Here is a 23406-nt window from a genome sequence, read left to right as displayed (position 1 = left end):
GTGCATCTCAGCTCCTTCAGACATATACCTTAAGATGCAATGAAACTTGTTCTAGGAGTGCCTGTTTTTCTCCACTGATTACAGAGAGTATAGACAATTGCATGAGATGTAGAAATTTGCATTGTTGACATCTATATTTGGTCACACCAATCCCACTCAATGTTCTTGATGTAACTCCAGTTTGCTTTAGATAGTCTTCCATCCCTGATTGTTATACAGGCAAATTATGCTTATCAGCATGCCATGTGCTGTCGTATACTGAAGCTCAGGTTGAGCCACTTCCATTTTCAAGCAGCTTTGCAAGGTCCCAAGTTCAGTCAAGAGTCATTACAAAGTTGGAATGGGCCTGATTTACCTGTCAGGACCAGCTCCCCTGAATCCAGCGTGGTTACACAGAGGTGAAAGAAAAAGATGGGAGAAGACAAACAAGTCCTACTACTTGCTGAAATGTTTCAATGTTGCTAAATATGATTTAATCTGAAGTACAGATCTAGAGAAGAAATGAATGAAGGTCCATTCAGTGAATGGAGAGGGAATGAAAAACATCACACTGTGTTGAAAGCGTCCAGCTTAAAAGGAAGTTCAAATACTATGAATACCTTGTAAAAACAAACACCTTTCTTGCACTTAAAATCAAAATAGACATATCATTAAGGATGTGAATTTAAATGCTTTGTAGTTGAGACATTAAAACATTAAGCTACAAGATTTTGACCTGAATTCATCCTTGTGAAAAAGTTGAGATCATTGAAACTATTTGAGAGTTACAACAAAGTGCAGAAGTGAATCTGAACCATGTTTTGATATTAAAGCTAGCTCTCAGCTGTGTTACATGACACCTTCTTGGTATATTTAACAACAAAAGCATAGTTAAGTTCTCAGGTAATTAGAGCAGTAGTAAGTAAGGAGTTCAGAACGCAAACAATCTGAGTGACATAACCCTGCCAATCTCAGAACTGTGGAGCTGATGAAGCACGTTCCAAAGGCACAGGAATTTGCCTGGTGGCTTCACCCAGTGTTGGGCCAGACTGTTAAACACCTTAATTTCCTGAAGTTTATACAGTCAGTGGGATCACCATGAATTAAAAAATATTTCTACATACCAATTTCCCCATTTTATCCTGTCTCTCTTGATGGAGTTTCTAAAGGTCCCTACCCTGACCATATCTATTAGAGGTGCCTAACTTAGGTGTTGCAAGTGCTCTTTTCCATGGATTGTATCAGAAGCTTGGATGGGCAGCTTTAGGCAGAAGGTGGCCTGGCACACCTGCTCGTCTCCTCAACTTTACCCTTACAGTAATAATGAAATCTCATCCAGATACTTTTAGGAGTGGGATGACTACAGCTCTTAGTTCCTTGAGCATCCGTCAGAAGGACTGGGAGACAATACTAAGAGATAGTCACAAGAAATCACATCCCAAATCCATCCTGTCCAACATTTCAATCTGTAGCTACAGCCTGGTGGAAGCACACAGAATTGGCACCTGACCCCAGGCCCCAGCAAGAACCTTGACTGCCTCAGTTGGGATGTCTGAAAGCTCATTCTTACCCGTGAGCTGATAGGGACTTCCTGGTCCAGAAGAGCTTCCTGGTGAGTTGGGGTAGCTGATGCTGTTAGGCGACTGGGAGAACATGTGGCTGGGTGATGATGGAAAAGGGGTGCACGGAGGATGCTGGAAAGAATCAGGATAGGTGGCATTATGCGGCATTAGCGGCTCGCTGTGCAGAGAAGTGTTTCGAAACTTGGCGAGGAGGCTGAGGTGAGGGTTGAACTCGCTGTGTCTTGGAACGAGTACAGGAGGTAGGACTGAAAATAAAAACAAGAACAGAAAAAAATCTGGTTAAAATTGCACTCTTGAAAGTATATCTCTTTGTAAGTTAAAAAGAGGCATATTCCATTCTGCCCAAATGTTGCTATCTGTATACGAGTCATTGAAGGGCAACAAACCTGTCCAAAAACAAGAATCAAAAGCTGATTCTTGGACCTTTTTTTACCAGATTTGCAGCCAGTTGCAGCAATTCCATATGCAAAATATGGACTCATTCCTGACTTGAGGAAGGTACCATAAAATTCACAGGTACAGCACGTGCACACAGCCCTCTTACAGAAATGCAAGTGGCACATTTCTCCCTCTCAAAATTACCTATTCCTTCCTTCCTGAAAGATTGAACATGTCAGGAGTTTGCTAAATATTATCACCAGGATTTGCCAAAACCACAGCCAAGTTTAATAACAATTAATAGTGCTCTGCAATACACTGCATATTTTACTACCAGTTTTTTACAGATGGGCAAAAGGAAGCACAGACCAGAAGCTAGACACCAGATTTAAAAGGTTTTCAGGTACTTGAAAATACTGCCAGACAGACAGTGGGATCTTTAAAAGGAAATGTAAATGGCAATTCAAATATTGCAGCAATATTAATTTGGCTCTTGCAATATAGTTAGAAAAGATCTAGCATGAGGAGGCAAATGTCAATGGTTGGTAGTTAATACATGAAAAATGTAGGTCACAAAACTGAAATCCAAATCAATCCATGTAAAAATTGGTCTAATAGAAGATATCGCCTCTCTTCACAAACTCTCTTTGCTTGCATCTCATACTGTCAGTGCTGTTAACAGCATTGCTGCATTGGGAAACCTAAAGTTGACCCAAATTATTCTGGATTCTGACATATCAGGAGCGAGAGCAGAACTGGAATCAAAGCACTTTAGACAACCCAACTAGTGAGTTACCTATGAAGATGCAGCCCCTAGGCTGGAACGTAAAGAGGCTTGCTAAATAGTTCTGCATATGGGAGTTCAACCTGAGGATTTAACTGGGTCTCCCGTTGTCCTTGAGGGGAGAACAGCACCTACAACAGGTGATTCATGTACCCCAAGATTTCTCTATTAGTTACTAGCTCACGTATTGCCTAATTGCCTTAGTTAAGGCCTTAAAAACAAGTAGGGGGAATGAATACCCAGTCGCTATCGTGCAGATCTGAAAGCCACCAGAGAAGATAAGGAGGCAATCTGAGTTACTGTGACAAGGATGAATTGTCCCAACACCGGGAACAGTCCAGCAGGCTTGTATTGATTGACCTAGTGTCCAGAGTTCCTCTGGCCTAAAACCCAGCAGCACGTAATCTTTCAGTCTATCCTTACTAGCTTATGGAAACAAATAGCAGTGTGTGCTCTTGGTTATAAATGCTGACAGGAATATATGGTTTGAACGTGTTTTAACATATTGTTTGGACCCAAAAGCTCTGTCTAGGTAAGGCCAATTCTTTTTAGGTAGGTTAGCTAACACCTTTTAATTACAGTGAACTTTCATTTATCCAGCATAATGAAAGAGTAGAATAATTGCTATAAAGCAAATAATACATAGATAATGCAAAACATGTGCATGAGAAGAGGCTGTAGGAACACCCTCCTTGGAGTGCACTCTCAGTGCACATTGATTGCTCAGAGAGCTGAGGCAGTTTAAGCAGGAGGAGGAGGACCAGTGCCTGGTACCAATGGCAGGTTTACAGCTTCTTGCTTGATGTAGCTCTATGCTGCTCTATGTTTAACCCAGGGCAGGGTTAAACCATGCTCCTGCCCACCCACTGGCATATACCATTTGGGAATTTGCCAGTCACAAATGAACTGAAGAACTGAGCCCTAAAAACATACAAAAGATGGGACTGATGACAGGGGGTTCACTGCAGAAGTTATCTTCTTACCTGCCTGGAAACACAGGCACTGGGATACCGCTTAAGAGACTATACGCAGACCCTTCTCTGGCCCAACGCATTTCTAATCAGCTTCTGGCCAGCACAAGGATGGTGCTCTGGAGACTACATTCTTTCCTTCTGCCTCTGATATGCCCCTACCTATGGGATGAAGATTTTATTGTCACCCTCTTAAGTCCTTTGGTAGAGAGAGGTATTTCTGCTTCTTTACTGCTTCTTTAGCTTTTTGAATTTCCTAGACTCCCCCAGGTACGACTCATACAGGCAATACAGGTATTCACATCTGAGATGCACTGCCCAGTCCCCCATGGATATCTTCATAGTCAGCGGAGAGATACAGACTCTTTTAGTGCTCAGTTCATCTGCTCTATATTGGGACAAGGCCAGTACCACCACTGCAGATGTGGTTTTGGTGAGCTGGATCCCTCCCATCCCATGCTCCTGTGAGCAGCTCCAGGCTGTGAGCTGTTGCTGCTTCTGGAGTTTTCCTCTGCTGCTCCATGAAACTGGTATGATGCTTGCCAGGTCTGCTGCTGCTCAGCCAGCTCTGACCAGCAGCCCTAGCAAACAGGGAACTGGTGATCCCTTTGCACCCAGCAGAGGTGCTGAGCAAGGGACAGCTGTGCTACAGCAATGTCATGCAGTGTTACGAGGTTGGCACCTTGCTGTGGGTACTGCTGCTAAGGAAGCGCCTTTCTTCAGCCCTGTGAGAACTCAACACAACTCCTTCTCTAAATGAAAGCTGAGAATCTGAATGTGTGAACAGCACTTGCCAGGAAAAGCCTTTGACTCGCCCTGAGTGAGTCAGCAAGAGGAATTTTCAAGCCTTGAACTTCTTCCCAGCTCTGACCAGGGTACTTTTAATTTCTGCTCTGCTGTACAGTTTTTGCCACCTCACTCAATCTTTCCACTGACTGCTCTGTGGCTGCCTAGAGGGCTAAAGCCTCTGTGGTGGTGAGGAATTCAGAGATTTTCTTGATTGTGGCTAAAAATTCCCCAGAGGGCCTTGTTCTCCTTGCTCTTTTGGTAACAGATGTCACTCTCCAGGGCCTAACAACTCTGAAGGAAGTGTGACCAGAGGCACAAAACTGAGTGACTGAGTGCATTGGGACCTGTCTGTCCTCATAATTTATCTGCGTTGTCTCCACTCAATGGAGTCCTTTTCTTCTACCTGCTCCGAGAGCCAGGGGTGGATCCTTCCTTCTATGCATGCCCAAGTGTTGATGATCTTTGTTCAAATGAAGACAAATACAGTCATGTCTGAAGTCCTGCCACTGCCTTTCCTGCACTAGGCTTTCTCCTGTTCCCTTTAGCTGAAACAGTTCCTGCTGGAAACCTGGCTGTGCCCAGAGCCTGTGACTTCAGGTGCAAGCAAACTATCTGCCTCAAGGTTTAATTCCAGGTGCAACATCCACCCTGTGATTTCTCACACATCAGCCCATCTTTGCAGAGTTTACTACCTTCAGAGACCTACCCTCCAGGGAGATCCATCTGTTCCTTATGCCCATGAGCATTCAGAAACACCAAACACATAGCCAACAGTGAGATGATCAGGTGGTCTTCCAGTTGGGAGGCTACCACATCTTAGTCCCACTCGGGCTTGATGAAAGCATTCAGTTAGTCTAAGTGAAAAGTTCATTTAGGCTCCTGCTGTCTACAACAATGGTGTACACTACAATTTGCACTATCTACACATGATTGATCTCATATAAAAATAATAGGGTAAATGTTTAGGCAGCTTTCCTATTTTTCTGAAAGTATAGCTTCTCCTGACAACAAACCATTCAGACTTCTGACCAGCTCTTCGAGGCAACACAATGAAGCAGAGCCTAACCACCATACCTATCTTCTTTAAGGTGGCCTAACCCCTCTCCACAGTGCAGTGTTGCACAAATAGAGGAAATATATGCTGCTTGTTTCTAAATGGCACTTGCTGCTCAGCAGACCTGAGAAAAAATCTGCTGGGGACACTGGCAGCAGCAATAAAAGCTATGCATAATCTGTGCAATAGACTAGGTTGTGGCTGGGCAGCCTGAGGACACAGCAGAGGCAATGAAACCCCTGAATCTCAGACCAAAGCTTAAACCTGCTCTCTAGTAATAGAGGTCTAGGGATCTGCCAGGCCATTAAAGAAAGGGTGAGGCCCTCCCATCTTTGACACAACTCATTCATTCTGAATAAAAGTTAACAGATCTGGTCACTGAATGGTTGGCTCAGCAAGACAGACTGCAGTGTTGGAAAGTGAGCCCCAAGACGATGGACATTTGTATGAAAACAATACTGGCTTATGGATTATAAAGAAATGCACTGCTGACTAATTTCATGGGTGGATTCTTTAACTCCAGAGGATGAGATTCAGAGAATCTCACGTAAGCCTAAGATCACCAACACCCAAGATGCAGAAGATTTCCTGTAGTTAAAAGATTCCTGTACTTAAAAGAGGACTGTTGTTTAAATAGACTGGCACCTAGATCAATCGCTCCCAGCCATTTCTGTGGTGATCTCACTGCTACCACTTTCTCCTCAAGCTCATTTCTTCTCTTGCCTTGCCACCACCTCCTTGCAGCACTTCTTTCTAACTGCCTCTGACCTGGAGCTGCATTGCTGCCACTTGCAGTGCTGTAAGTTACCTCTCCAGCGCTGCCCCAGCACACCTGAGTAGGTCGTACTCCTTGCTGCACTGCATCTTTAGCAGGGGGGTGACTCACTTGTGAGCTTCAGCTTCTAAGCTGTCCCCGTAAGAAGAGCGGCAGGGGTGAATACAACAGCCCAAGAACAATTCCCAGGTCCTGTGGAGAACTGGCATGGCACAGCTTGCATCCTCGCAGCTGCTCTCTCTTCCACCTCCAAAACAAGGTAGTCATGTCCAAAGTGCCCAAAGTCCCTCCTGTGGGCTAACCCCTGCACCCTGAGAACTGCTAGTCCATGCAAGTCTGCATGGGTCAAAGCTGTGCCTGGGAGCACGCTGCCAATTCAGCAATACTCAGACCTGCACCTTGGCCCCGTCTCATTTACTAGTGGAGATGTAGCCAGTCTGCTGCACAGACAAATGACAAACGACAAATATGTTCACAGCTGAAACCTTCTGAGTTTCAGGGTCAGAACAACAAGCTGTGGCAGCCATTTAGCAGCTGCTGGATTATCCCAGTACTAGCCTTTGTTAGCTGGCACTGAACAGATCAGAAGACCGGGGTTGAAAACAGCACTATGCAGTGCTGTCAGCTACTGTACTGAGGAGACTCCATTAACTACACTGGAGTTATACCAGAAGAAATGAGAAGATACTAAAGACTGCAGCCTTCAAAGAGAAAGATATACAAAATGGAATATTTTATGAGCATCTTTTCTTAGATTCTTGAAGAGTTTATTTTAGTAAGGCAGGAGATCAGCTCTTTCCACTGAAAACTGTTGACAACAAGCACCACTCACTGCAGCTGTAAAATTTTAGTTGTGACAATGTTTACAGCAGTTCAGATACAACTTCAAAATGACAGCTCCACTGCAGTGGAAGGACTATCAGAAAAGGGAGCAGCCCCTGCTGTTTAACAAATGTTAACAAATGTCTTTCCCTTATTTCATCTGTGTGAAAAGAAACATCCCACAGTTCACTTATCTGATCCTAATGTCACCTCAGAGTAAAGTTCATGCCAGACAAAGAGTAATCACAGAATAATAAGTATACACTTACCAACCATATCCATTAGTAAATTAAATTACTGTGATTTTTGGCAGCAAGGGAGAGCTAGGTTAGACATTAGAAATCATTTTGAACTGTAAAGATAGCAAAGCAATAGATTCATTTGCCTGGGGAGGTTGTGGAACCTCTATCACATGGGATTTTTAGAGCTCATTAGAAAAACATCTGTCAGGAATGTACCTGTAATTTGTTTTGTTTTGGGAGTAGGGGCAGAGGAGAACAGGATGACTGCTCAAGATCTCTGCCAGCCCTGCTTTCTAAGATCCCCACAGAAGTCCACACTGAACACTATAATTTTCTAACAGCTGTTTCATTGACACAAAGCCCAATTAAATGACCCTTCAGTGAGGTCATAAGTTTTCAGTGCTGACCAAGTCCAGTCTAAAGAGGATCATCAGTGGAAGAACTCAAAGTTTTATGGGAACTTGGGGAATTTATTTCACATAAACTATCCATTCAGGTAAATAAATCCCACTAAAGGCAGGCCACCAGGCATTTTAGGAAGAATCAGCTGACCTGGTTTCATATCCACAGCAAAATAAGCCATCTTACTGCAACTCTAATTTTTAAAGAGAGAGCTAGTGATACATTTTTCCTGTGGATTAATGAATCGATTTTCAGGCAATGAGGCATAAATCTAGCCGGGGTGGTAAGTCTAGGACGGTGCCTAGGCTTCATGCAAAAGGACACCAGTTTGCAGAAGGAGGGTTCAGAGGGCAGCCAGCACCCACGTCCACCGAGAGGAAGCTCGCTTTCAGCACCCTGGACAAGATCCGGGTGCCCTCGGGGGTCCGATGGGACGCGGACCCCACAGGGTGAGGCGCTCCTTACTCCCGGCTGCCGGAGCTGTGATGTCGCCGGGCATGGAAAGGCCCAGAGTCCTTTCATCAAATGGAGCCTGCCTTTTCAGATTTCAGAGCAGAACTCAGTAGGATGCACCAAGACTAGACCTGCCAGTGCAAGAGCTACTAGAGAGATGTGAATCATTTGCGGGTGATATAATTACCTGGGGTTTCCACCCGCCGGTAATGGTAGGGGTTAATGCACACTTCTTTCTGTTTTGAGCCAAACGGGAACTCACAACATTCCAGTGGTTTCAGCTCATGGTGAGATTGTAAATCAGGCCAGCGCCACACTCTGCAGTATATGACGTGGGGAAGCCCCTTGCGGTGAGACACCTGCAGTCGCCCATCCAAGGAGCGTGGGATCGTGACACATTTACTGGGCTGACCCGGGCAGCTCAGAGCCCTTTCCAGTTCTTCCATGGCACCTTTTTTCTTCTTTAACTTCTTCACCAAGGAATCAACAGCTTTTTCTGCCCACTTTTCCTCTTCATCTCCTTGTTTCCAGCCCAGCAGCCTTTTCACTGCAGGGCTGGTGAAGGAGAACAAGGAACTGATAGGGGTGCTGGAGTGCATAAGAAGCAGAGATTACACACGAGCGACAACAGAAGCACAAATCACTCTCCTGCCTTGCAAGGCTTGCACAGAGTTTCGACAATATTGAGATGGACGCTTCCTTCAAGGAAAGGTTCTTCCACACATACGTTTTTGTAGTCTTAGGTGCTGGTAACAAGTAGTCCAATAGGATGGGTCTCAGAACTTTCCAAACATCAAGAAACTGCTGATGAAGCCTGGAATAACAACACAATACATCATTAGGCTTCGCACACTCCTTTCATTTGTTCCTTCAATAAGATCTTTTGAAAGAGAAATGATTCAAAATGTGTATTTAATTTTCAGTGGTTTTCTGTTTGTTTTTTGCTATTTATTTTGGGTCCAAGCCTCTCCACCCCACTACCCTCCACATTCATTTTAGAGTTGGACCTCAGAAAGCATTAAGTGTCCAGTCACTTCAATTTGTGAGTTTACTGCACTAGGCAAATTGTTGCAGGGTTGGGGTTATATTTACTACAAAAGAAAATGTATCTTTTTTTTTTTTATGCTGGTAGCTGTAGGTTCAGCTCAACCATCTTCTACGAAATTAAATCTGTAATATACATTTTTACAGAAGTAATGAGTATAATATTTTTCTGATTTCAACTCCCTCTCTGCCCCTCCAATCTCACTTGACTGTCAAGATTTGTAAAATATTAACTGCAAAATTAATTTAAAATTCAATTACTCACAGATTTCATTTAGTGCCTTTGAAAGATCTATCACTATTCTCTAAGCTTATTACATTGTCTCATGTGCAAGAGAAAACCTTGTTTGCCTAGCCAGTCTGTTTCACTCTCTCCAACAATTCAAAGTTTTTTGGATTAAAATCACAGACTTCTGGACATGGTTTGTGCTGGATGGATCCTGAGTTATTTCTGCTAAGAGTTGCTACATCTGACAAAGTCCAACAGAAAGAGTTTAGTTCTTGAGGGTTTTTATCTTTTTTTTTTTTTAAACATAGCCGGAGCCAGTCTAATTTTAGCTGAAAATGACATATTTCCACTGACTGGAACTCTGAGGAAAAACGTCCTTGTATGTCAAGCTATTTACTGCTTTAAATATACTTCACGGACCCCCTGTGCATATCAAGGCCAAAGGTCTGAACTATACAGAGGGCACTTACAGCAGGAGATGGGGGCAGCTTCTAAATGGATGCTTCCAGAGAAGCAGCTCCATGACTGCCCTACTCCACCCTTGTGGGAGGACTTGGGTCCTTCTTGTCCCCCACCAGTAAAGGCCTGGACATTGTCCTCAGGACTAATTATATGCAGCCACTCAGGAGACAGAGAGATATTGCCTGGTGTTGGGAGCAGCAGGGCTTCACAAACCATATTATTCTGCAGTTTCCTTAAATGCACAGCTCTTATAAGAGTTCAAAGGGCACTTGGGGACACTGAGTACAGGCACAGGTACAACATATTGAGACAGGAGGCCAATCCCAAAGACTGGTTCCTCAGCATAGTCTGATATGCTCAGCACCACACAGCTCTGGAGCATGCTGCAGGGTAAGCACACATGGCCCAGGGCATCAAAGCCTCTTAGACAACGTGCAATGTTTGCTGAGGACCAAGGACCACCTAGAGCTGTTTTCCTCCTAGCCCTTCTGTTTTGTTCTCATGCACATTCCTCTGCCCCACTGCATCACCCTTTAAGATGCCCAGCACCCTGAGAAATGCAGATAAGTGTAAACCTAAGAAGCTTTTTCCCTTCTTCCATGAGAGCAGCAATGATGAGGGCAGGGGCTCAAATTCCCAAAAGCCTTCCACACAAGCTAGGGAGATGGAAGCACTTGGCCCCACAGAAGAGAAAGCATAAAAGCGACTCTGGCATGTCACAAGCCCCAGCGGCAGCTGCTGTTCCCCCAGGAGATTCATATTTTGAGCACTAGCGGACAGGAGGCTGCATGAAAATATGAACAGAGGAACTACAAAACTGGAAGAAAGAGTAGGCACACCTTGCTTCAGGCATCCACCACAGCATTGAGCTCTGGCTTATGCAATTTCTGTATTATCAATCTATGTATATGTCCAGTTGTCCTCAACTGTCAAGAGAGGATCTTGACAGAGCACGGCAGAAATTCCCACACTCATGCCATTCAGCAATCAATGATCGATTCCATGGAACTGCCCAAACTTGTCCCACCATGCAAAGAGAAGCTTCAGATTCCAGATTTTTTTCCCCACTCTGTATTAGTAAAAATCCAATGACCTGGAGCATTTAACTGGATAGTTACTAATGCCTCTTAGTCAATACCAAAGTCTATTCCAAACACTTAGAGGGGACATGTGAGAATGAAATAAATTCAGAATGATTTATCACAGGAAAAAAACCTCAAGCTGCTCGTAAAACATAATGTGGATAAAATTTAGGCAGGCAGTCTCCAGCTTTTGTGGGAGCAGGCTCAGCCTACAGAGCCCAGTGCCAGCCCCATCTAGGCATTGTGGGCAGTGGAGGTGTCTGTCCCTCAGGGTGTCTGCCCTGGTGAGAACCTGGGGAGGATCCACCACTGCATCGCTGTCATTGCTTGGCAGCACCAACCCCATCCTCATGCAAGAAAATGAAACAATGCTGGGATCTCTGTGCATCAGCCCTGAAAGCAGCAGCAGGAAGCAAGGAGAGCCTGGGATGAAAGCCCACAGGACCAGTAGTTGTGTAGAAGTCTCTGCTCAAGGCTGAGAGGGAAAATGGCTCACACTTCTTATCTGAGGGGGTCTCCCAGGCATTAGTGTGTGTAAACAACTGCCCCGATAAGTTAATGCAACGTTACAATCATCAGATATGAAAACATACATGTTCACGTAAAAGTATTGTCCCGAGGTTTTCTTTTCCATTTCGACCAAGGTTTTAAATAAACACATTAATCTTGTTCAGTCAAATTAAATAACTCAACAGTGACATCAGTATGAGTCTGAGCGCTATTGTTGCTAGTGGGAGAGTCGCCAAGACTATGTGTATAGCAGCAAAAGCCATGCTTTGCAGACCATGTGATGTAGTCTCAGATAAGTACATTGCACAATTTCCTACCACGCTCCCCCCAGTTTCTTCTAAAATCGTTTTTTCCCTGAATTCAACTGACATAGAAAATATAAATGGTATTAAATAAACTAAACAGCTTTCAAATAATATTATTATCAGAACATCCTAGTTTAATGTTATTAAATTACATAATACTGCATATTATTCAGCAGCCTAAGCCATGTCTTGCTAGGCTGAGGTACTCCATTACGAAATACCTAGGCAGACACTCTGCTCCAGGGCTGTAATGATAGAGATGTCAATTCACAATTTAATTTTAACAATCTTTCAGGACAGTAGTTGCTTAAGCTGTATGCCTTTTGTAACAGGCAACTTGCCTACCCAACTGGAAACTTCCAGCATTGAAATGTTTCAAACCCACATTTGATGTACTTTCTGTGCTGACGATTCATCATGTTCCTCAATGCTCATTGCTTGAGAGTGGTGTGGGGGGAGGGAAGCGTTACAGTTTTGATCCATGACCCCACCACACGTATCAAGCCCTGGGCCATACCATGATGGAAGTTCTGGTCTGGTCGCCTCTATCTCCCTCAGTGACACTGTGATGTACCATTGTCAGTATGAGTCAGGCATCGTTCAGGGTACATCCCTAACATGATTCCCTCCTTTGGGACTACAAGGAAGGCTTTGTCTGTCTGTCAGGTAAGTGACTGGTTAAGACCAAACACGGTCAATCTTCCATGCTGTAAATCTTTATTACATTGCTGAGCTTAGCCTAAGATCTGAATCTTGCTTTAGGGGAGAGATAGAAGACACATGGCATGTGAGCATGGACCCACCCTTTTGTTTCTGTGGTCTGCAGGAGAAGGTGGGACTAGAAATGCTTCAGCCCAGTTCACTTGCTCCATTCTCCCTGAACATTAGGTGCCAACCTTAGCTATGGCTACGCTAGTGCTGGGGAACATTTCTGAGCATGGGAACTTGATTATCTATAGCATAAATTATTACCACAGTATCTGGAATGGCTTTGGTCTGTGCCAGTAGCACTCTCCCAAATAACTCTTGTGCATGGTTCAGGAGTTAGCAGGGACCAGGGGTCACTCCTAATAAGAAGTCTGCATAGAGCCACCCTGTTTTGGAGGGTGAGACAGCCGTTGCATGGAAGCAAGCCTCTCCATCCCAGTTGGCCTCAAGGCTAAGAACAGTATCAGGCATGTTTCATTTATTAGTATGGAAACAGACTTTCAGTAGAATTTACTCAGCCACATAAACATGTCCAAATTGTTGACACTCACATCTGACCTAGTCACCGTCAAGTCCCTAAATATGTACTTGATAAAAACATACATCTACATGGCATGAACCATTCCACCCAAAAGTAAACACCTAGAAAAAGGTCAGCAAAACCAGGCACCGCATACAGCTAATGCTGGGTGAGATGAGTCTCGCCTCAAATCTGAATGATTGCCAGCCTAAGCCCCAGCAACACAGACATGGAGTGAAGGGGACTTTCTCCTACTCTTAAGCCCATTTTTCAACCCCCAGTGTAGAATTAGCCTGTAGGTCCTCAAGTCAGGAGAAGAAACGTGTTCCTCCAGGAACTCCACTACAGTAACTTCCACTATGCTACTAAAGAGCCTGACACACCAAGAGCAGAGAAGACAGATGAAACACCATCATCATGAGTTTGCTGATTCCTGACCTGAGCCAGGTCCTGCTGAAGTCACTAAGAGGGGTTCCAGAGCTCATGGAAATTAAACATGGCCTCCTCTGTGTCTCATGTGGCAGCATGCTGACACCTCCACTATGGAAAGATTGGGGGAAATTTAGATTTCACTTAATGTAAAAAGGATCCACTGCACTGGGGAAGATTCACATCACCCCTCAGCAGAATGACTGTGCAGGCCAACACGCTGATGAAGCTCCCCTCTAATTCAATTCCCATGGGCGTAGCAGGGGAATTGTACCAGTCCTCATTACATTTCACTCTAAGCCTTATGCAGAAGTCAAAAAGGAAAACCGCACAAACGCTAGTGAAAACAGGCTTAAAATGAAACTGTGTAAAAACCACAGTGCCTAACCTCCCTCAAAAGTGTATCTCTGCACGTGTGTGTAAGTGCGTGTGTATGCAGATATGTGTATGCATCTGGTCTTGGAATAAAGCTCCAAGACGCTGCCTCCACTCGGAGCGCCTGCCCCGGCTAACTGAGCTGTGAGAGGCATGGCTATCAGTCTTGAAAATGGCTGACATCATCAGTCTCGGTGTCACTGCAACAGCTAAGTAAGGCCACAGAGGGAGATTTCTCAGAGGGTCGTCTAGACATAAGCTGTGCACTTCTTGGAGATGCACGCGGCTGGAAAATGGAGTAGCGAGACAATTATAGCTGGAAGTCTGCCGCTCGGTGACTAAATCACAACAGAATTGGAAGGGAGAAAATTAGTTCAGTCAAACAACGTAAAGAGGAACGCTGTGAACATGCACTTGGTTAGTTATTTTTACCTAGCACTGATTCAGTTACTTCTACCTACTATGAAAGAGAGAAGCATGTGAGTTTTCTCAGTGTAATCTAGTCTTGATTTGGTTTCAAACGTGCCCAGCTGGCAGCAGCCAGCGTGCACCCAAGGCTGGCAAGGAACTTCCCAGGTCACATTGTCACTGCCACTCACTATGGGGATCTTCCACACCTTAGCAGAGGAAAGGGTTTTAAAATAAATAAATAAAAAAATAAAAGTGTGTTCACAAACACTTGGGCTTCAAAGTATGAGGAACCTCAGCAACCTTGCCCTGGGTCTGTTCCCTGAGCCTGAAGCACCAATCCTGGCACCAGAGCTCTGCAGGCACAGCAGATCAGAGCTGGGCAGGACAGGTTTCACACGTGCATTCACTCCAGAAGAGTGTTCAAGTGCCTGACCTGCACAGCCACCATTGCTGCCACTCTAGTAACGAGCTCATGGCAGGGAACTGCGGCCACATGTTACTCTTGACACATGTAAATCATTTGAAAAGACTCATGTTCCACTCGTGGCACCCACGACATCATTTGGGATCCCTCGGGGCTTCTTGTTGTGCTTGGGACCAACCAGACAAGGGTGCTGTTATGAACCTATCTGAAACCACTGTCTTTTGCACCCAACAAAACACAGTGAATGAATTATTCATTATAATGTTACTGAGTTCTTCCACAACCACAGAACCTGACACCCAGGGTTTTAATTAAATGGGATGTAAAGAAGGTTGTTCTTTTTTTTAATTAAGGAACTAAATTTCTTCCTGGTTTGACCCTGGACTGCTCCAATTGAAAACGGCTGCAATGATAGGAGGTAAAGTACTTGGGACTCAAATTTATCCATGTTTCACACAGCCCTGGCAACATCTCATTGTTTATTCCTATAAGCTTAAATGAATAATGCAAACTTCTGAAACTCATTTTCGCATTTTTTTCCAAGTTTCCCTTCTATACTGAACTTTATCTGAAGCCATCAATATCAAAGAGCTAATCTCACAGCTCTTCATGCCTCTCCAGCCACTCATCCATTTTGTGGAGTCTTCACTGAACTCACCGACTCCCAGATAAAATAAGGACAAAATCTGATGCCAGTGCCTAAAAATCTATGACATCCAAATAATTTCTCTGAGCTTGTGGAATCACTCATATATTACCTCAGCTACTCAGTATCGTTCAGCTTCTCTTGACGGGAATAACACATTCTCATTTGATATAAAGAAGGAAAGGTTCAAGTATATAAGCTGCACACCTTAACACAGCTACATAAATTTCCATAGGCCAAACACTTGCAGATGTGTTTAAGAGGCGTAAATTGCATCACAAAAGAAAACTAAGTACCCAGCTCACTTTTGGTATGCCCACGATGCCCAGCTGGGAAGGGATGTACTAATTCCTGTGGTGGGACCGCTCTGGGTGAGCACATCGACAGATGCTTCAACAAAGCTTCATTAGTGTGACTTAAGATGGGGAGAAGAGAGGGGCATGGACATGGTAACAGTACGCTAACGTGCAAAAGGCTGCTGCAAGCAGGATAGGGGCAATCTGTCTTTCATGTTCACTTGAAGAAAGAGGGAGAACATATGAATAGCATAGCTACGCGTTGGGATAGTTACTGCTGCTGGAGGTCTGTGAGTGCAGCTTACACAGCTTTCTTCAAGAATAACTGCGCTGGCCTTGGGGAGGAAGAAGGGACTGGAAAATCCCTTGAGATAAGTCCTTCTGATCCTATGTCCCCTACTGTGAGCAAGCAAAAGAGCCCCTCTCTTCAGGTGCAGCACTAGACTAATATGGCTACATTGGCTTTGGCCCCTGGGCTACCTGTATCCTGCTGCTCGGGGTAAACCCAAACCAGAGAGCTGAACGTTCTCACTGATTTTTGCCTTTGAAAATCTCCCACAATATTTGAAGGCATACCACAAAATTAGCACAACCAAAGTCTGTGCAAAAATATGAAACCGGACCAATTTATCACTATGATCTCTCTTTGACTGCACTTCCTTCCTTGGTATTAATTTTTAAAGGAAACCAGCAACTATGATGTTTATATGGAGTGAACCGCACTGTGTTCCCTGGCTGGGCCACACCGAAGTTTCTGAGATGCAATCCCAAAAGGACATATCCTCTTCTCTGCCCCACGCCCTGCTCCCCACAGGCAGGAGGAAGACCCATTCACCCAACCCCTGCCTTATCCCTTCCTGTGGCTGCCTCGCTCAGGCTCAGACCAGTAGCTCTGAGGAAGAGCCCCGCTTTCAGCTGCCTTCCTCCCGCAGAGCCAGAGGCTAAGGAGCACACATGCCGTGGGGGGGCTCCGAGGACATATTTGTGGGAGAAGGCAAGAAGCAGTGGGATATGATGGGGAAGTGCATCAACCTGCTCTGGGGAGCCAAAATGTCTTCTCATGGCTCTGCTTATCCCCATTTTGTAGACAGTCGGTCCTGCATTCCTCACATACCCACCATTCCCAGAGAAACTGCAGCAAAGCCCATCGGTGTTTCTAAAAATGGAACGGTTGGAAATACGCAAAAAATAGAGTTCCTGCTTTTAAAATAAACGCTGACTCGTCTCTAATACAAAGCATGCAGCCAAGTGCCTCCAGAACAAACACTTCACAAAGGAAGAAGGGGACTAGAAAAGAATTTTAGCTTCATTGCTGGTCTAAAGTTTATATCCACACTAATCAGATCCTGTAATCCTCGTTATCAATCACTGGCATTCTTGGAGCCATTCCCAAATGCCCATTTTAGGAAAAGGATTCGCTTAGAGTTAGACATTAAGAATGTTGTGAATAAGAATACATCTAAAGAACAATTACTTCACCAAGGATGTCGCACTCGAGTAAGATGGGAACCTTTCCTGAAAGTTTAGTGTCTTGTTAGAAAGGAATGCACTTTTGGAGCTCTGGTTGTACATTTACAGTGCACACAGGGGAAATGGATAAAGCAAATGTTCTCCTTGTGGTGTACGGTAGCACATCCCATCTACCGAACAGGAGACCTGAGGGTCAGCTGGGTGAGGTTCAGCATGGTGCCAAATACCTTCATTTCCTGGGGGAATACACAGAACTGATGGGAGGCTGGCTCCCGCTGGCAGATCTGCGAGGTCTGATCCTGGCAATGGAAACTCTTGGCGCCTGGTTCTCCCCATGCAAGGACTGCATCTCGTGCTTTTGAGATCTGCTGCATAGTTGTGCCAGGTATCTAATACCACAAAGTCAGAGATAACCTGTGACACCAAGATTTAGCTGGGGAGTCTCTTGCCTCTAAGCACCCCATGTTGACAGGGCACCCCATCCACGCTCCTAGCTGTAGCCTGCCACAGAGGCTCCCTGCCTAACACCCAAGGTCACAGAGAGAGAGAGACATCTGGGAGGTCTGCCTGAAGGGTGACTTACACAGTTATGGTGTTACCACGGCAAACATCTTTTGCAGAAGAGGTAGCATCACATAGCTTGGCAAGTGAAATACAGATCAATAGATCATATAGATCACCAATAAAATACTCAAAAGGAAGAACTTCCAGAAGTGCCTCCTCTCTGACTGACAGCAGGCCTGGAGAGGGAGCAGCAGTACTGCCAGCCACCTCTCTTTCCTCCCAGGTGAGAAAGCCTGAACAAGCGTATATGGGGGGATATGTTTCACACACAAAAGGCTTTCCATATACATCATGTTAGCAGTTTTCCACGGAATCACATTAGCATTTCATTGTGTTCAAACCATATCACATTCAAATCTGTTTTTCCTAAAAGGCTTTCATTGTGCATCACTGTGGGAAATTGCTAATGCAATAAGATTGACATATAGGTTCTCCTGCATGAACATCCGCAGTAATCTGTGCTAATTGAGCCCTTAGTGGCTTTGAAACCTGCAAGGGGGAGGAAGGGTGGAACATCCACAGGGCCTACATCTTGGAGAACTGCAAAAAATAGGAGTGTGGAGGACAGGTAAGCCCCAATATTAGGGTGGTTTATCCATGTAAAGATCTGATTCAGTGGCAGGGATTGCCTTGGACAAGGGGCCAATGCTCCCAAGCAACAGCACTGAGGCATTTTCCATGAAAAATATCTGGATATGCTTGGACTCTCTATGGAAGTTATTTCACAACAACAGGACTAAGAACAAAAGGAGAAAGAACTTGTCTATCTAGTTCCCTCCTGCGGGGGGGAAAGGAGGAGACGACTGGCCATTCCCAGTGACTTCAGCTGAAGATGTGGGTGCTCGGCTTCTCTGCAAACCAGAACACTTGCTTATGAGATTAAACAGGCTTCATATGCCTTCGTTTGAGCCTGGGAGTATAAAACGAGGGCTGGATTCTCTTTAGCATGTAAGATGCCATCCCATGCTAACAACCAGCTTCAGAAAACACATAATACTGAGCAAAAGGCAGAAATAGGACCCTGAGTCTTTTAAAGAAACATATGTCTCTACTGCAAACCCACCCCAGGACTCCGAGGAATACCCCATCTCCCCAGGGCTGTTTCTCCCCTTCCTCTTCCCTCCTAGCACTCAGCTCTGCCCTACACAGCCTCTCCAGGCCAAGAATCCCAAGCAGGTTACCACCAAGAAGCCTTGGTCCCGGGTAGGACGTGCAGCAGGGCAGGCATGGGAGCCGCAGGCTGCTGCCTTGCACAGGAATGAATTTTGGCTTCTCTACTCTAGATGTCCCTGTGGAGGCCTCATGCCCTGCGTGAAGTAATTCAAGATCTGTTGATGAGAGAGAGATAAATTAGCTACCTCATATGTGCTGCAGGGTAAGAAACTGCATGTTGGCAGCTGGGCCAGAGCAATTTGACAGAGACAAGTAGGTTTGGATAGGCCAGGCCAGCAAACAACCATAAGGGAGTCTTGAAAAGCCGTGTGAACTGCTTGTGCCTCCCGTCAGTTCTGTGCCTACTGGGCAGCATGTGGGATCACATCCTGCCACAGGCGTCTGGGTAAATGGTTTTCCCTCAGATGCCTTGATTTCTGCGTCTGTCATACAGGTACCCTGATGGGGACAGCTTTGTAAAGCACTATGAAATCTCCTGATGAGGAACGCTGCACAGGAATGCTTAAAAAAAGAAGGATTTTTTGTTAGGAAAGGCACGGCAAGAAAACACACACAAAAAAAGATTAAGTATTGTTGAAATGTACTGACCTCAGCAGCAGGGTTATTTGCGTTATAAAGGATTCTTCATTACACGGAGCTTTGCTATTAGCAGACACCACTTTCTGGAAAGGGTACTACCACTACCACCGGCTCCCTGCCAGCTCCCTGCCTGCTGTTCTTCACAGCACGGCTGTGTGACCGAGCACACCACCAGACCGAACAAACACAGAATAACTGTTATCAAGAAATGACCAATCTTGCTCCTATTGTAGCCAGGTAATGAGGGTGAACGGAAGCCTGAAGCAGAACAAACTGTAATGACCCGAGGGTCTGCTAATTTTCTTTCCTACTCATTTCTCTCTTTCAGTGGACGGCAAATTTGAGGACAGTAGTTCTGGGGAACTCTGGAAGTGGGGAACATTTTCAAAGTGTAAACAAAGACCAGGTATATAGAGAAACTCCAGAACGGGAGTCTGCATGGAGACGTTTCAGAAAGAAAAGCAAAGACGCACAATTTTGGCAGGGGTCATGCTGACTGGGAGCAGAACGTAGGTGGGAGAAAAGAGCTTGTTGGGAAACGGGAGGTTGCAGTATCAAGCTGGAAGGTTGCCACAGTGTGGACTAATGTTTTGGCAGCTGCAAACAAAAGGAAGGAGGAATGTAAGAAGTAACATGAAGAAAAAGTGTCAAGAGACATCTGGGAGTACCAAGACGTGTGAGGAAACAGAAGAGTCAAAGATGATGCTAAGTTTGGCAGAGGGGAGGATGGTGATGCTACCGACAAGGAAAAAGAGTGGGAAGGAAACAAGTTCTGGAGAGAAGGATGCGGGAAAGATAAGGCATCTCTCCTCCCAGTCAGAAACATACCTCGATCTTAATGGGGTCTCAGAAAAACAGAGATCAATTATCAGATTTTCTTCTTCTGTTTTGTGTTTTTATGTAGGGGCGACTGTGTAAACTGGGAAATCGACTCCACTCCATGTCCACCTCTACCGTGTCCTTGCTGTGCCCTTGTCCAGAGGAGCTGAACCTCAAAGCAAACTGCTCAACCTTCCGTCTAACATGTTGCAATCGTTCTTGCATAAACCTGCAAGTGGTCCTGTAGAATGATCTGTCTAAAAATCACAGATATCTGCGCAAAACTTGGGCAGATAATGTTTCACCTACTTTGATTTAAACGCATACATGTATTAGTCAGGATCTCAGTCTGGGCTCTGATCCCGCCGTCTGTTAGATCCACTCATCTGCAAAAAGCACAGCAAGGTTTTCAGCTGCTATAATAAATACATAGGGTCCTAGACTCTTTAATTCACATCTTCATCTGTCAAATTCCCACAGTATTAACCATTGAAACATTATAGGCAAAATATAAGATGGGAAAAAAATTGGGATATTTTTGAAAGATTAATTTTATTATACTGTATTCAGAGTCTAATGCTTCCTTACAACAAATGTTCTCAAAGACAGTAATAGGACAGCAATGATTCTCTCAAATTGTCATCGTTATTACTATCTTTTGCTGTTAATGTACAATAACACTAATGATTCTTTATACCTGCTTGCAGCAGGAAACCAGGCAGTCTACCATAACAACCTTTCCTATGTACGTTTTTGCTACGCTGTTTTCAGTTAAAATATTTCTGATGGTTTTTTTTCTTTCTTCCCCATCCCTGTAATTATTATTTGTAAGGGGTATATTGCACAGCAAATGAAATCTCTGTACACTTTCACTACATTTTTTGCAGCAGACAAATTACCCAGAGCATATATATTTTTTCCCTTCTGGCTCCCCTTATTCTGTTAAATTTCTCTGAAACAGGGTGCCTAGTACTGCTGATGCTGGGATTACTGTTAGCCTGTATCAGCACCAGTGATAAACTCTAGCTAGTGTTTTGGTTAGAGGTCACTTGTAATTAGTAGTCATTGTCCTTTGAATTTAACAATGGAAAAATAAAACTTTATCGAGACAGATTAGCCTGGCCATCAAAATTACAGCACTTTAGCATTCAGGAGAGAGGATTACATGACACACTATCTCCCCGGCTGATAACAGCAGATAGCTAAGGATTCAAATGCGAGATGCAGAAAGTCTGTAAAAGAATAAAAGGAGAGAAAGGAGGATTAACTGTCCAAATGTTATGCGATACATTATACTGACACTTCTACATTCCTGTTTTAGTGAGTTCTGCCTCGTCTTGTACCCACTGAAGACAACATGGGGCACTACTACTAGTTTCCATGAGAGCAACTTCCAAACCAGAGGTACTACCTGGTTCCTCTACACACATCTCCACCTTCTGCAGATATTTGACACGTGTGTGCGTGTCTCAGCCTTGGGCAAGTTTGTTAATAAAATATTAATACTCAACTTCTTCACAAAGTTGTGCACTTGACAGCTTTGTGTGTATTCGTTTCAGTTGCTGCACGTAAAAAAAAGCTTCTATCTCCAACTCCTATCAATTTACAAATCCTGATTATCATAAGGATTCATGATAAAATACACTTGTCCCTTATTCCAGTCATTTTTGCAGAATTAGTTTATCAGCTTATGTGCAAGTTAACAAAGTGAAGAAGAAAATATTTTTAACTCCATCACAAAGGACAGACGAGAATGGGAACTACTGCCAAACTCAGTAAATACAATACAAGGTATGCTTCTTGATACAGCTCACTTTCAATATATTTTGGGGCATGTTTATTTTAGCTACTATGTCAAATTAGCTCAATATTAAACAAACAAACAAACAAACAAACCACAAACATTCCCAGCCTCTGCTTTAAAATCTAACAGGAAGCAAACATGAACCAGCCAGACACTGGTACTTATCAAATCTGAAAGAAGGGAGTTGTCTGGCTGGATTAAAACGGATGAGGTTTGTTTGAGTGATGACATTTGTCCTACCATTGCTGAGGGGAAGAATTTTGCAGCGCTTTCTTCAGCTTATACTCCTGAAGATGAGAAGATTACTCCTACCGCACAAATACACGCATGTATAAAGATGCACATTTCCACACATCGGAGATGACAAAGTAGTGAAACTTGGGTTATCTGCAGTGTCCTTCCCAAAGCGCCACAAACTTGAATACATTCCCGAGCCGTGCACATTATTTCCCACTTCTGCCAAGGGAGAGCTCATTCACTCAAAAGTTGACCATTCTAGGCTGAAAATTGTTTTCACTAATTTATAAAACCAAAGTAATTAACAGCATGTGCGCGTGTGTGCATGCGCGTGCATCCGTGTGTGGCATTTATTTTTACTCCCACTAAAGCCTCTTTTAAAGCAGACCTGGCTAGCATCAAATAAATTCACCCATAAAATCAAAGTAGGAAAACACAAAGTTACCGCACAATATCTGAATTGTTACAAATGAGCCGAACTTTGAATTCCCTCCACTCAGAGCTGCCCGGGCATGGAGATAAAATTACAATAATTCATAATTTGCCATATCGAGGGCTATTGTTTTTGGAAGTGTTGGTTACTCGCTAACAAGTAACGTTTTCACTTCAGAGCCAAAAAAAAAGAGAGTCCCCGTTTCTAGCTGGAATACAGACCCAAATCCCAGCAATTCTGCTCCGCTTGGCTTGGGAGCGTGTCCAGGAGCGGGATTTCTTGAACAGAAAATAACCTCTGAAAGGAAAAGTATTTCCAAACGTGTCATGTGGGGTTTTGTTGTCTTTTTTTTTTATTCTCCCACTGAAACGAGAAGGAAAGAAATCCTAACAGCGGGAAGACTTGTCAGCGTTTAGCCATCCATAAAAATGTTTTTCCCCCGCGCTCCTCCTTTCGCTCGCAGTCCTGGCGTCGGTTTGTCTCATCTCGCTGCTGCCCCAGCCCCAGCCCCCGCCCGCACACCGCCCCAGCGCAGCGGGGCCGGGGCCGGCAGCCGCGGGGACACCGGCCCGGGGCGCCGCCAGGGCTGCCCCGCTGGGCGCACGGGGGGATGCTGCGGCCCGCCGCCGCCCCGGGACGGGACGCGGCGCGGCG

General features: G+C 44.6%; 1 protein-coding gene across 2 annotated transcripts in view; it reads right to left on the bottom strand.

Moving 5' to 3' along the window:
- SMAD9 (SMAD family member 9) overlaps positions 1-23406 on the bottom strand; it is a 36516-nt gene that overhangs the window by 12804 nt on the left and 306 nt on the right. For both annotated transcript variants that reach the window (XM_075490573.1, XM_075490564.1), the window contains exons 2-3: positions 8420-9046; positions 1550-1807 (exon numbers count right to left, since the gene is read on the bottom strand). In XM_075490573.1, the coding sequence (XP_075346688.1) occupies positions 1550-1807; positions 8420-8831 (670 nt within the window). In that variant the 5' untranslated portion in view covers positions 8832-9046. The remainder of the gene's footprint in view (positions 1-1549; positions 1808-8419; positions 9047-23406) is intronic.

Source organism: Mycteria americana, chromosome 1, assembly GCF_035582795.1.
Source record: "Mycteria americana isolate JAX WOST 10 ecotype Jacksonville Zoo and Gardens chromosome 1, USCA_MyAme_1.0, whole genome shotgun sequence".
NCBI lineage: Eukaryota > Metazoa > Chordata > Aves > Ciconiiformes > Ciconiidae > Mycteria > Mycteria americana.
Note: the sequence above shows the minus strand (reverse complement) of the source record. Positions and strands in the feature narration are given on the sequence as shown.